Source organism: Tiliqua scincoides, chromosome 1 (assembly GCF_035046505.1).
Source record: "Tiliqua scincoides isolate rTilSci1 chromosome 1, rTilSci1.hap2, whole genome shotgun sequence".
Lineage (NCBI taxonomy): Eukaryota > Metazoa > Chordata > Lepidosauria > Squamata > Scincidae > Tiliqua > Tiliqua scincoides.
The window spans coordinates 54,201,580-54,215,245 of record NC_089821.1 but is presented as its reverse complement, the minus strand read 5'-3'; the positions used below and the strand labels follow the sequence as shown (position 1 = coordinate 54,215,245).

The window sequence follows — 13,666 nt, the reverse complement described above, 5'->3', positions numbered from 1 at the left end:
AGTAGCACCAGCAGAGGCCAGCACCAGTCAGTGCCAGGCATCCGTGCTGGGGCGACACCGAAGAGGAGCATGTGGTACAAATATCTCCAGCAGGAAGGCATTTTGGGGTGGAGGGAGTGCGGGGTGGGGGCAAAACTGGGCTGGGGGATGGTCTGGAGGATGGTTCAGGCCCAGGAGGGGGGAGTGGGGATGGCAGCAGAAGCTGCCACCACATCCTATTCCCCCTCCTGGGAATCAGAGCCCAACCCTGCTCTCCTTGGTTCTGTGCCAAATAGCTAGCTTTGAGTGGACACATCAGAGCGCTGGACTGCTACACAAGGCAAGGGAATCCGATGTTCCCTTACCCCAAAAAGACCTCCGGTTGTTTCTCTGGCACCACAGATACAGTGGCAGCCGTTTTGGGGCCAGTGTACCACACAGCTCCGGACAAGCATAGGATTGGGCCTTTAGTCTCTTTCCATTCACAAAATGGTGCAAGCTGTTATAGAATGGAACAAATGCTTCTGATGTCGCTTTACTGGGTTCAGAGAGGTTTTACCAGCCTGTTTATACCAGTTACTTGTCCTGACCACTCTGAGCTCAAAAGTCAGCCTAGATTATCTTGGATGTGCTACCGTGGAAGGAAATCAGAAGATTCAGAAAACAGAAAGCTTGCACAGTGCCATCAATGCATCTCACTGCCTTTCCTGTAAGAGTACTGTAGTTGAAATTATCAGACCTCCCACTTCAAGCTTGAAAGGGCTAATGTCCAACTGATGAGGTAACACTGCATCCATTTGATGGATGGAAGGGATCCATTTGAGAGTTCTAAAATCTTATTCAACGAATCTCAAAAGTATCTCATCATTCATGAATGGCAAGTTTTCATCAAAGTATATTAGAAAAGCACACACACAGAAAACATTGATCAACAGCAAATTTGCAGTATATCTACATTTAGAGTACGTGCAATTCTAATTGTGCCATCTTAAAATTGCATTAGTGTTAAAGAAAATTCAGAAAAATACTGTGAGCTCTCACAAAATAGACAAAGACACATACAGACAGTAATCAGGGGAATTGATCGTTTATGATTATTCCCATTTTACCTTCAAGACAACATGTAAAAAAATGAAACAGCAGTACTATTCAATTTCACAACACCACAAATTGGGATTATCCAATAAAGTTTAGTAAAATAAAATGCTAACATGCTCAGTATAAAAAACAAACAGCTTCCTCATCTAATTTCTAAGTTCCTTGGGACTAGACACAATTGGAACCAAGCATATAGAGCTTTTAAAAATTATTACAAACCAATGGAGGCTAGGTCTAATCAGTGGCTATTATCTGCAACAAGTAGGAATGAAACTTCTGTAATTAAGAATTAAGACGCAGTGTAGCTCCAACTATCAAATGCTTAAATGATGATGGCTATTACAATATCTTGTCCTAAAGAACTTACAGGTTACTCTCAGAAGTTATAAGTGCCCTGCTGTACACCATGGCTTCCTCCTGAGGAAGCTGCTTGAACCATTCACTAACAAGGCTATACTTTATCTCCAAAACTAGACATGACAGGGCAAAACAAATGCCATTTTTTGAATCAGCACCCCAAATTCATATCAAACAACCATAAAGTTTGGGAAAAACTTTTCTGACCCTCAATTTTGTAGGCCTGTGTAATCCGTGAAGCTCTATACTCTTTCACGGTTAAGATCCAAATACTAAGAGGCAGTCCCTCCACTGTTCAGTAATGTAATAGGATACCATGCAGTTCAATTTGTTGCATTTTCTCCTCCTACTAAATTCTGTGGAATTATTTATGTCCACATAAGTGTGCACAGAAATGCAGCCTTAATTCCAAAAAGGAAATCTCTTTTCCATTAATTATTCAGATTATAGTGGACTGGTTTGGATGACCAATCAACCATTTGTTGTGTATGTAACTCAAAGATTGTCTTGAGTACCCAGAAATCCCTGTCTAAAAAGCAGCTCTGAGTCTAGCCCAAACCTAGGAGGTCTAATCCAACCTATGGTTTACAAACCACGATCCATCTGGAAGTAGAGGTGATGGGGGTGATGGTGAACAAGCAGCAAGATGTGGTTGTACAGTGACCTGACCTTCAAAAGAAGTACAGGTCAGGCAAGGATGATGCAATGCAAAAGGATCCAGGGCAGCAATAACTGGACAGGCACGTCCCTCACTGCAGAGATGACTGTGCAGCATCTACTGCTCAACTGTGTAGCACCTGAAAAGGTGGTACTGATGGGGCCTTAGTATCCACAAGGAGTCCATTCTCTGACCCCTCATGGATAGCGAAACTCACAGTTTCAACCCCTTAAATCCTCCAAAGGTGACCAGAGTACAATTCTGAAGCAAGCAAGTCTGCAAGAGGATGTGCATGGCCTCTGCTGGCTTCAGTAAGGCCCTTATGAGAAAAAAAATGCTACATCTGATTTACCTCAGGGGACAGGAGCTCTATTGGTCCTTTTTTCTCCAGATTAAAAGATGCATTTAATTGTGTGCATTTTGGACTTGACGCAAATCACATTCCTCATACTTACGTTTCAATGTAACTGGAAGGAGTGTGAGGTGCATTATCAAGTCGCTCCTGCAACGCTGCCAAGACCTGTGGATTCTGCATCACCTGGTCTGCTAGCTTTTCTGAAAGAGAAGCACTGAAGTCTAAACAAGTGTGGCTATAACCAACCCAATGCTATTGTTAGTAGGGATGCACATGGAAGTTTGGTCCCTAATGAATCACTTCCTTCCTCTCCCTTTAAATTGTTCTTGTTTTCCCATCAAGTCAAGAATATGGATGGGCAAGGTGAAAAAGCACAATTGAAAATTCTCTGCCCCATCTTGCTGGTGTTTGTACATGGGAAGGAAAGGGCACAAGCAGGCAGGCAGAGCTGCAGCACCTTCCAAAAGCAGAAGATAAGGAGACTCGAATGCACCTTATTTCTCCTTGAGACAGTAATCCCTCTCTTTTTCCTTACGCAACTCAGTGGAATGTGAAAAAGATTCACTGTGTGCGTTTTAAAATACTGTTCTCACAGTCTATGTTTCCTAACCCATTAGAAATACTTTTCCAGAGTAAAGAATTTTGTCTGAGACAACTGTGTGGATGGGTGACGCAGTCATAGATGAATCCGCATTTCACTTGATCTAAAGTCATGCATTATAATTCTAGATATGTTTACTTAGAATTAAATTCCATTATGTACAATGGAGTTCACTCCCATGTAAGTGCACAGCTTTCACTGATTGCTTGCCAGCAGCCATATATATGCTAAATCTGTAAGCAAGTGCCATTTAATTCTTGGTATTTATTTAAGTTGTAAAAGCCTTGTTCCTGGAAAAATATGCAAAGAACGAACATTTTCCATATGACACTATATTTGCATACAAATAATTTGTTAGATTAACTGTATAGACTAAGTTTGGTTATCAACTGAAAGAGTTGTAGCCTCAATAGTTAATCTTTCATTCTGAAAGCTGCTTCAAGTATTATTTAAACTGATAAGGTGTTAACTGAATTCCTGCCAAAGCTGTGCTCCTAAAGCAGTATAGGTGGGGTCTCTGTATCCATGGATTGTTCATCTGCAGATCTGGCTCAATGTAGGTTGGCCGAACCCATAATGATCCAGACTCCGGCCCCACCTGAGGCCCCAGAGGTGACCGAAGTTGCACTCCAGCTCCCTCTGGAAGGCTTTCTGAAGCCCACAGAGGCAGTGTGCACCCACCCACGGCCTCTGCAGGCTTCAGAATAACCTTTTCGACCAAAAAAGGTACTTCCAGTTTCTCTCAAGAAATTGCAAGTGACATTTTTATGCTATATACGGCGTTCTGTGGTCCGGGGAAGCCCTTCCCCAGGCCTCAAAATGCCTTATATGGCATAAAAACATCACTTCCGGTTTCTAAAACATGAAGTAGCATTTTTTCCAGCTGGAAAGGTCATCCTGAAGTCTGCAGAGTCCATGGGTGGCTGGGCAGACGCTGCCTCTGCAGGCTTCAGAAAGCCCTCTGGCGGGAACCAGAGCATGGTTTTGGTCCTTTTCAGAGGGCTTATGGGGCCAAAAATCAAGGATTTGCTTATTTGTGATTTTTGATATCCACGGGGGAGACATGTCAAAAAATGGATACCCGCGGATACTGAGGTCCCACCTGTACTGCCTCTAACTCTTTTGGGATAGACAACTATTTAATTATTTTACTTACTTTGTAAACCACTTTGAACTTTTATTGACAAGCAATATACAAATATGTAGTGCATTCAGAAAGTAATAAGAATAAAGGTCCTACACTTGAGAAGTTGGCCAAGGTCACTTGGGGTGGGGTGCCAGTTATACATTAGAACACTGCTCAGTTGCATTCCAGCCCTGAGACATTCTTTTTTGTGACACCCTGTTCAAGTGCCTCATATTAAGAAAAATGCAAGCAAGTTCGGAACAGCGGTACACGAAAAATTTCATGTGAAATTGGGTAAAATGCATCTCACTGCCTTTCCTGTGAGGAAAACTTTGGAAAGGGTGAGGAAAGCTTATGGAGAAGCTGCAGTAACATCTGCACAAGTTCTTGGTCGCTTCAGATAAAGTTTTTCATGTGCATCCTGAGACTGGCTCAACTTGGATCCTTCATCACGACAATGCATGGAGTCACAGTGCTTTGGTTGTCGGTTTTTGCCTGAAAAACACATCACTGTACTTCTCCATCCACCCTACAGCCCAACTTGGCTCCTTGCAACTTTTTCATATTCCCAAAGATGAAGAATGGTTTGAAAGGACACTATTTTGATAGTATGGATAACAACCAGAGAGCCACTATGCAGGCTCTGAACACCATCCCACTTGAAGACTTCGAGGGATGCTATGAAGAATGGAAAAATCGCTGGGAGCGTTGTGTACACTCACAAGGTGCATACTTTCAAGGAGACAATGTTCAATTGTAGAATTTTTTGATAAAAGAATTTTTTAAATAATCTCATTACTTTCTGGACACACCTTGTATTCTTAAGAACAAAGGGGAATAAAATGAAGACTTCTGCTTCAAAGGTATAGAGAAAAGGTAAAAACAAATATACCAAGGTTTTCATATTATCCAGGACAACTTGGATGAATTTATTTAATCTGTCCCTGAAGGCCAAGGGCATGTAAACAAAACAGTTATCTTACTTTGAAGCTAGTATTAAAGAGCCTTTCCTACATATACTCAAATATGAAGATCTTGTTTTACTACCTGAATACACCTATGGTTTGCCAGACCTCTGAAGAAAATTTACAGATCTGGGAAACGGTCACCAAGATCACCTTGCTATACTTCTTTAACATGTATTGGACCCAGAGAAGGGTCCAATACATCCTTACATACATACAAGGATACATATTATCCTTGGTGATAATATACTCAAAGACAGTGTTTCTCAAACTGTGGGAACCACAATATGAGACCAACTAGGTGAGTTAAGGAGCCACTTTCAGGGGGGTTCCCATTCATTTCTATATTTTATTTTTAATATATTAGACTTGATGCTACCATGGTACGTGACTACAATTGGGGAAATGTTGCAGACCTGTACAGAACAAGCTACTATTCTTTTAACAATAAAAGTAAACAGGATTTACTCCTGGGTAAGTGCGGGTAGGATTGCAGCCTAAGATTGTTAAAAATTTCCCTGCTTGATGATGTCACTTCCACTCACGACATCACTTCTGGTGGGTCCCGACAGATTCTCATTCTAAAAAGTAGGTGATACATGTGTAAGAACCACTGCTCAAAGGAAAAAGATAGTTTTCTCCAAAGTAGCAACAAAATAACCAGCCACTATAACTCTAGCAGTCTTCTTCACCAGCCCTTCCTCTGCAATAGAAAGCAGTAGTTCAGTTTTACCTCACAGGGCCAAATGGGAAAACAGGATGGGAAGCGTAATATCTGTATACTTCTTTGCTAGTTTTGATGGGACAAAGATGATTAGCAACCCTACCTCTATACATACTCTGAAATGAATTTTAATCAGTTACCTTTTTTGTCACCTGTACCTTTAGCAGCTTCCACAGAATCCGAGGCAGCATCTTCAGTTTTACTGCAAATATAAAATGTATTTCAGATATGCCTGTCCAATATTAATGTATCAAATAAGGTTTCATAAGGATAAATTAGGCATAAATGGAAGTGTTAGGGGTCTACACTCTGTTACTCATCTGAGATGTACTTGTTGCCAGTTTGACATGCAAATTTGAACATTTAGAAAAACCAGAATTTTAATGTTGGTGCATAACCCAACATAATACACAGCTATCAGTTCCATTACAAGGTAGGCTGTTGCAGGGTTCTATTCTGTTCCCTCAAGCTTTATAACATCTACATGACATTGCTGGGGGAAGTCATCCTAGGGCTTGGAGTGAGTTATCATGACATTTAACTCTACCCCACACTCCAGCATCTGATTTTAGGAAGACACTGGTAATCCTCAGATAGTTTCTGGATGTGAAGTGATAGCACCTGACTGCTTCTCCACTTCTCCACTATTCTTCATAGCTCAAACCAAATATTTCTATCTTCTTCTACCTCTGTAATTCATACTCAAGGCAAATTCATAAAACATGAGTGACAACATATTCAAGCATACTGAACAAAACGCACTCTCATACTTTGGACTGGATTTGTGGTCACTTGCCAAAGAGGATGGCCACTACTATTTTATCAGTCACCTTATGGATAATTTTCCTATTTGGCATAGCTATCCAACATGGAAGAATTTGTCACAAAAGTAAAAAATGTGTCAATATAAGACAAATTGTTTTACAAATTTGAAGTGACTTTACAAATGTCTCTTTCCATAACAAGCAAGTTTTAAGTTCTCCAAACAGTTTATTAGCTTTAATAAAAGCTTTGGACAAATTTGAATATTTGTACCATTTTCCCAATACAACAATGCTTGCTGGATACATTTCACAAACTAAGCCAGACAACTTCAAATACAAAGGGGTTCATGTATCCACCCAATAACACAAGATCGCGTTACCTTAAAAAATACTCAATTTACTAACTTAGAAAAAATCACAGTATCAATGATTTGGGTCCAAGAATCCTTTCAGTATAGAAGAAAAGGAAACTGTATCTTCTACAGTATGTTAGAATTTAGGACCTACTGTTTCTATTTTAATGAAACTTCTAATACTCATATAGTTAAGCTATTTCTGCCCAACATTGCAACAGGGATCAAATGTGTACACCTGAGAAGTGGGCAAAAAATGGGTTAATCAGCACTCATCTAAATGTCATGCATTTGATTACATTAAGACTAAAAGATGTATAAAAACTAGCTTACTTCTACAGATTACCATCTATACAGCATCAAACTACCACTATCCCCATGCCAAAACACTACTGATTGAAGAGTGATTTGTGAAAGTTACCACTACTACTTCCAAACATTCCGTTCAGAACTTACCTGTTATCTGCCATCTGTAATCTTTTATCCGCCTGTAAGAAAACAAATGCAAAACATTAATATTTGTCCAACAATAAAAGATTCCGAAGTAAGTTATAGAAAAGGACTTGGATAATATTTCCCTATATTATTCTTGGATAAAAGGACAATTCTTGGATAATATTGCCCTATATGCAACCACCCACAAAAGAAATAACGTCTGAATTGTGTTGACAAGCAATTTTAACAGCCTTCTTCCACAGATGCTGCCTTTTGCAATATTCTCTGAATTAGAATTCTATTCCGTCATATTTAAAATTCAATTCTCTTAAAGTTAGGAAACACTAACTAGCACCACATGCTCGTTTTGCCAACTATATATAGATGCAAACTTGTTCTACCTCTGCAGTTTACACCAGCAAACAGTAACTTTTACAACATGCATTGTCTTCCAGGATTATGACCAAATTGAAAATACATGAGATAGTCTCTAAGATGCACTTATTGGACAAGTGCATTAACATACTGTGAGTTACCCAGCAGCGATCTGACTTTCCTCAGAACAATGTCTAGGCCTTAAAAGCAGCACTGACTCCCAATAGCAATACTAGTAATCCCAGAAAGAGACAAAAGCATTGCTTCTCTCCATCTGGAAATCTTTAACAATTTCTAACAAACTAAAAACTGTAACACCTATGAAATATTTACAGTTAGTCTTTGCAGATATTTTTAAGTCTATGGACAGGAACCTACAAACCACCTTGGCTTTAGACCCATGTGTTCTTCCTTTTTCATCTGCTGCGCACCTTCGAAACCTGTTGGTGCTGTGTCATGACTCCCATTCCAGCTAGCACCGAGGATTGTTAATATCCAATGAACCCCTTTTCTTTTCAGCCTTCTTCTTTCCCCGAGCACTAATGAGTTGGTGCAAGCTGAGAGAAGGCTTCTCTCTGTCTCAGCGTCCCTTCCCTCCAAGAAAGTCTGACTGGCTCTGTTCAATGATGGTATGTTATTGCATCCTAGAGGCTGATTTGTGGTCTTCCTTCAGCCTTTGAAAATTGTCTTTGCTCAGAAAAATTTTCCTCACCAGCACCCTTGCCACCTGGGTGCAACACAACAGTCTCAAGGCTTGCATAATAAGGATAGGTAACCATGGTTGGTGGTTCAGTCTCACCAAATCCCCCACACTGTCAAAAAAAAATGGGGGAGCAGAGTTGTCAGCAGAAAGACCCTTTTCCTATGGAAAACTCCATCACTATGCTAATTTCAAAAGAAATACTTTATTCACAGTTTCTAAGAATACACATCTTCTGAATTTGTCAGAGGTTTCTACTACTTGTGTAGAAGTGGACCCTACAACTGTGCTCTCCTTGCGTGTGTTGCTCATAACGGCAGTCTGCTATTTTGGAGACAGAACTTGGTAAGTCTGCACCCTTCCCTTGTGAAGATCTGGGAGAGACAGTGTGGGGAAAGGTCAGGGAGAAAATAGCATCAAAGACTACACCTCTTGCAAGGGTTGTAGAGAACAGGTAAAGTGTCGCAGTGTCTGGACATTGCACAGCCCTCCAGTGTCCTGCAGGCGGAGCTGCATCAAAATTTCAACACCTCACTATTTTTCTTGTCTCTTTCTCATGTGAAGTCACACTGACTGCATGCCAAGTGTATTGCTTTACTTTTTTAGAGTGCATGAACTATGCCATTTTTCTGCTCTCTGACAAATGGAGAGTTAAAGCATATGCACTGAGGTATTTTACACGGTTGCTACCTTCCCTATAATCTTTGGATTGCGAGCAAAATGACTTGCAGGTTTTAATGAAGTGTATTCAAGAAATTACTAGTGTACATAAAATTAAGATGTTACATAATGTCAGTTACTTAGCACAGTGTTTCTCAAACTGTGGGTTGGGACCCACTAGGTGGGTCGAGAGCCAATTTCAGGTGGGTCCCCATTTACTTCAATATTTTATTTTTAATATATTAGACTTGATGCTACCATGGCATATGACTGCATTTGGGGAAATGTTACAGGTCTGTACTTCTAACAAGCTACTATGTATATTCTTTTAACAATGATAGTAAATGGGACTTACTTCTGGATAAGCGTAGGTAGGATTGCAGCCTATGATTGTTAAAAATTTTCCTGCCTGATGTCACTTCCAGTGGGTCCTGACATTCTCATTCTAAAAAGTTGGTCCCAGTGCTCAACGTCTGAGAACCACTGACTTAACAGAACTAGTCACACTTTAATGCTAGTAGAATTTTGAAACCATATAAAATATTGTTGTAGTATTTTGTGGGAAAACACTGAAATATTTTGGTGTTTTGATTTCAGCAGAACTGAATGATAAGGAAAGTTACCTACCATTTAAATCAGTAACAAAACTTAATTGCAGCATCTGCAATTAACTTTGCTCAGACAAATTTTAGCAATCAAGAAGAAAGTATTACCAAGTTTCTTACAAGACGATTTCAATTTTTATCAAATGCACCATTTGAATATGTAGCAGGAGCTAGCTGATAATCAATAAAATGGTGTGTGGGGGGGTCTCTTTCTCTTCATATATATCTGTCACATGCCAAGTATTCAAAATACATTTAAAATGACTGGAATTGTTTGAAAAAAATAACGACATTGGGTGGCATCCAGAGCAGCATTAGTACAAAAAGCTAATTTTAAAAAAGTTGCTGGGATTCAGCATGGGGGCTACTGAGACAAGGAAAATATCCAGAAACTGAGTTCTCTCCACCACCACCACGGCCAAGGATCCTTTGACTGGCAGCAGCAATTCTGAGGAGCTAGAGGTCTTGTTCTTGCACTTACTGAAGGAGTGCTACATTGAGCGTCACCTTTTGGTAACACATTAATTCTGATTGCTGAAATTCAGACTAGTCAATTACCACTATTGCCATCTCATTAAGTTCCCCTTTGCTAATGTAATTAAAAGGTATATAACTATCCTTAAAAGGTAAATAACTATCTTTGTAATCATTCTACTTGCAGAATACTAATGCCCAAGAATCTGATTGAAGGTTTTGTACAAATATCACAAAAACACCATACAGTTCTGTGAGTTCTCTGCTTTAGAGCAGAGACCATACAGGTCTCGTGTTCTAAAGCAGTGGTTCCCAAAGTCCTACTTGGACCCTGTAAATATTTGCAGGGGAGGTGGCAGCAACACGATCAAGATGATAATGCTGCTTCCGGGGACGGAAGTGTTTTTAAACTTACCTGGGGGTCAATAAGGCTCTCTAGAGGGTCGAGGAGCCTTTTTTCTGCTTTTATCAGGACTTTGAAGCTGCCAGGAGGGCTGCAGAGGAGGTCGCAGGCTTCCCATACCCTTCAGAGAGCCTTAGCAGCCTCCAGATTAAAAAACTCTCCCCTCTCAGGCAGCAGCATGATCATCCTGATCGCAACCTATCAGTTTGGGAACCACTGATCTAAAGTTCTTACAGAGCAACAAAAAGTGACCAAGAAACACCACACACTGCTTTGTAAAATAATTTAGGGCGCAATACTCACTTGCGCTGGAACAGACAGGCTGAGTAACCTATACTGCAGTGCAGGTTTAGTGAGGCCCAGAGCACAATTCCAAATAACGAGATTTTAGTCCCTTACCCTGAGCAACACCCCAGGCAACACTATGGGTCTACTTGGATCTGCACCTGCAAATCCGAGCAGCCTGAGTAATGCCATTTGAGCCAGGGATGGGACTAGGATCTCGCCTGTGCTGCCACAGCTGGCCCAACCCCCTCCCAGACCTGATCATCCACCAGGCCACCCTCAAACACCCCCTCCCTACTCAGTCAATAATATATTATATAGGTGTCAACACTGGTCCCATCATTATATAGCATCAATATTTAGTATGCATAACTATGCGAAATACTTCAAATTCCTTCTCCCATTCAGTTTTATGATATAAGTTTTCATCAAATGCACTCTGATGAGCAGTAACTGATAAGCAGTTTAGCATAAGCCAAAATTCGAAAGACTTTCAGAAATTTACTCAAATTATTTCAACAAGTTGACTTCAAAAATACCTGCAAAATCTTGACACAGTATTAGCACATAGCATTATGGCCAATTCTATAATTTGTATATTTGGCCTTAGTAGAAAGGAAGTCTCACAGGACTAGGTAGGGTTTAATTCCAAGTATACACACATGTGATTGGGCTGCAAACTAATTGAACATTGCCACAGTCTTCAAGTTATATTCTTTAGGGGCATAAGAGTAATCACACTTAGATAACACTTTCAAACTATGCTTGATTGTATCTTATCCTTCCTCAAGACTTCAACACCAACTGCCTTACAGTAAGTCTGTGTGCAACCACTGCACCTTTCAATGAGCTGAAAATGATTTTGCTTTAGGTCAGAACATAATTTTTATTAGAAGAGCCTCACAAAAATGAGTGAAAACTAAAGTTTATCTTACCCTACTAACTGGGTAAGAGAAACTTACAGGCACTTTTTCAAGTGGATGCTCTTCTTATTTAGCAGGGAGAGAGTAACTGGCCCTCCTCACCCCAGCAGTGTCTTTCCTACTGGGCGAATGGCACTTTTTCAAGTGGGTGCTCCCCGTGTCATTTCTACTGGCTGTCTTCTACATCTTTTTAGATTGTAAGCCCTTTAGGGACCAGGAGCCATTAGTTGTTTTATTTTCAACAACAACATACAACAAACCTTTATTAGGCATATATTGTTTTATTTTCTATATAAACCGCTGTAAACTTTGTTAAAAAGTGGTATATAAATACTGCTATTATTGTTGAGAATAATAATTAAAAAACTAAGCAGTCATACAGAGTTACTGGTACGTGAAGTCAACCTGACTGAGCCAGCACACTTAATCCCAACAAGTTCCTACGTTTTCCATTTGTGGGGCTCTCAAGACCTGAGCCCAGCAAGCCAAGTCAATTAAATCAATTTTTTCCAGAGCCTGAAAGACTTGTGGCTCCTGCTGAAGCTGCACACACCGCTGCCAAACCACAAAGGGCAATTATGGCTCCCAGCACAGAGCTCGCAGTCACAACCCCATGGCCTGCAACACAAGCACACGGTGCTGTTTCGGCTGCACAGAGTTCTACAGCGCCAGGCAGGGGGAGGAGAGCCAACAGGACGAGGCGGCACAGCGCGCAAGTCAGGCCCCCCACCGAAGGGACTTCCCCCAGAAGACCCTCGCCGGCACACGTTTCCTCGGCAGTTTCGACAGAGCTCGGGGTGAAGCTTTCTGGAACTGCAGGCCCACCCAGCCGCCAGGGGAGGAAGCGAAGGCTCCGAGCACGTGGGCCGGCCGCAGTCTGGGAGGAGAGAGCGGGGCGCCTGCGTGGGGGACGGTCGCGGCCGAGGCCGCAGGAGGGAGCCGCCCTGCGCGGCGGGAAGGAGAGCCCCTGCTCGGCACCCGCTCCCTCCCACCCGCCCAGCCACTTACCTGCGAGTAAGCCCCAGTGACTACAATGGGACTTACTTCTGAGTAGACGTCCATGGGAGGGGGGCTCTGAGGAGCAGCACCGGTGCCACCACTCTGGGGGGAGCTGGGGCACCGCCCGCCGCCACGCTGGGGGGAGCTGGGGCACCGCCCCTCTCCACCCCCTTCTCCGGCGCCGCCGCCCCTCCCCACCCGAGGCCGCTCCTTAAAATGGTGACCGTGCTGAGACCGGAGCGGGCCGCCCCACCCAGTAGGCCTCGGCCAGCCCCAGACCCGTCCCCCTCACCCGGCCTTCAGCCCAAGCAGCTCAGCGCCCTGCCTCGGCCCGGCCTCGCGTCTCCTCACGCCCGCAGCGAGCAGCGCCCAGGCTGATCCGCTCACAGACTCCTCTCCCAGGGCTGCGCCTCCCTCAACAAGCCCGCTTCCTATTGGCTCGCTGCGCCGCGCCCCGCGGAGTAAAAGGCGTTCTGATTGGTCCGAGGTTACCTACGGCCGCGGCTCCACACGCGGGACATGTTGACTTTCCGGCCGAAGGAGCGATTAGCCAATCGGCGCGGCGGGTAGGCGGGCGCAAAGAAGAGATGTGACGGGTGCGTTCTGCGCATGCGCTCATGGAGGGCTGCGCGCGCTCTGCAGGCGCGAGAGAGTTCGGAGGGGGAGGGTGTGCGAGGGAGGGGTGGGACCGAGCCTCTGAGGCAAACAATAGGCGGGGACGTGCAAGCAGTGCTTCTGGTGAAGCAGGGATGTGTAGTGGGTGGGGAGGCAGGTGAGGCAGAGCCTCCCCATCGGAGCCCTTCGAAAAGCGCTGCCGTCGTGCGAGG

General features: G+C 42.9%; 1 protein-coding gene across 4 annotated transcripts in view; it reads right to left on the bottom strand.

The window, feature by feature from the left end:
* NAP1L4 (nucleosome assembly protein 1 like 4) overlaps positions 1-13,222 on the bottom strand; it is a 52,604-nt gene extending 39,382 nt beyond the window's left edge. For 2 of the 4 annotated variants that reach the window (XM_066609794.1, XM_066609792.1), the window contains exons 1-4: positions 12,885-12,984; positions 7,437-7,468; positions 6,004-6,065; positions 2,548-2,647 (exon numbers count right to left, since the gene is read on the bottom strand). In XM_066609794.1, coding sequence (XP_066465891.1) covers positions 2,548-2,647; positions 6,004-6,065; positions 7,437-7,468; positions 12,885-12,902 — 212 coding nt within the window. In that variant the 5' untranslated portion in view covers positions 12,903-12,984. Of the gene's footprint in view, positions 1-2,547; positions 2,648-6,003; positions 6,066-7,436; positions 7,469-12,884; positions 12,985-13,131 lie in introns of those variants that run through there. The other 2 variants (XM_066609802.1, XM_066609810.1) reach the window with 2 other exon arrangements.
* Between the last annotated feature and the right edge of the window lie 444 nt (positions 13,223-13,666).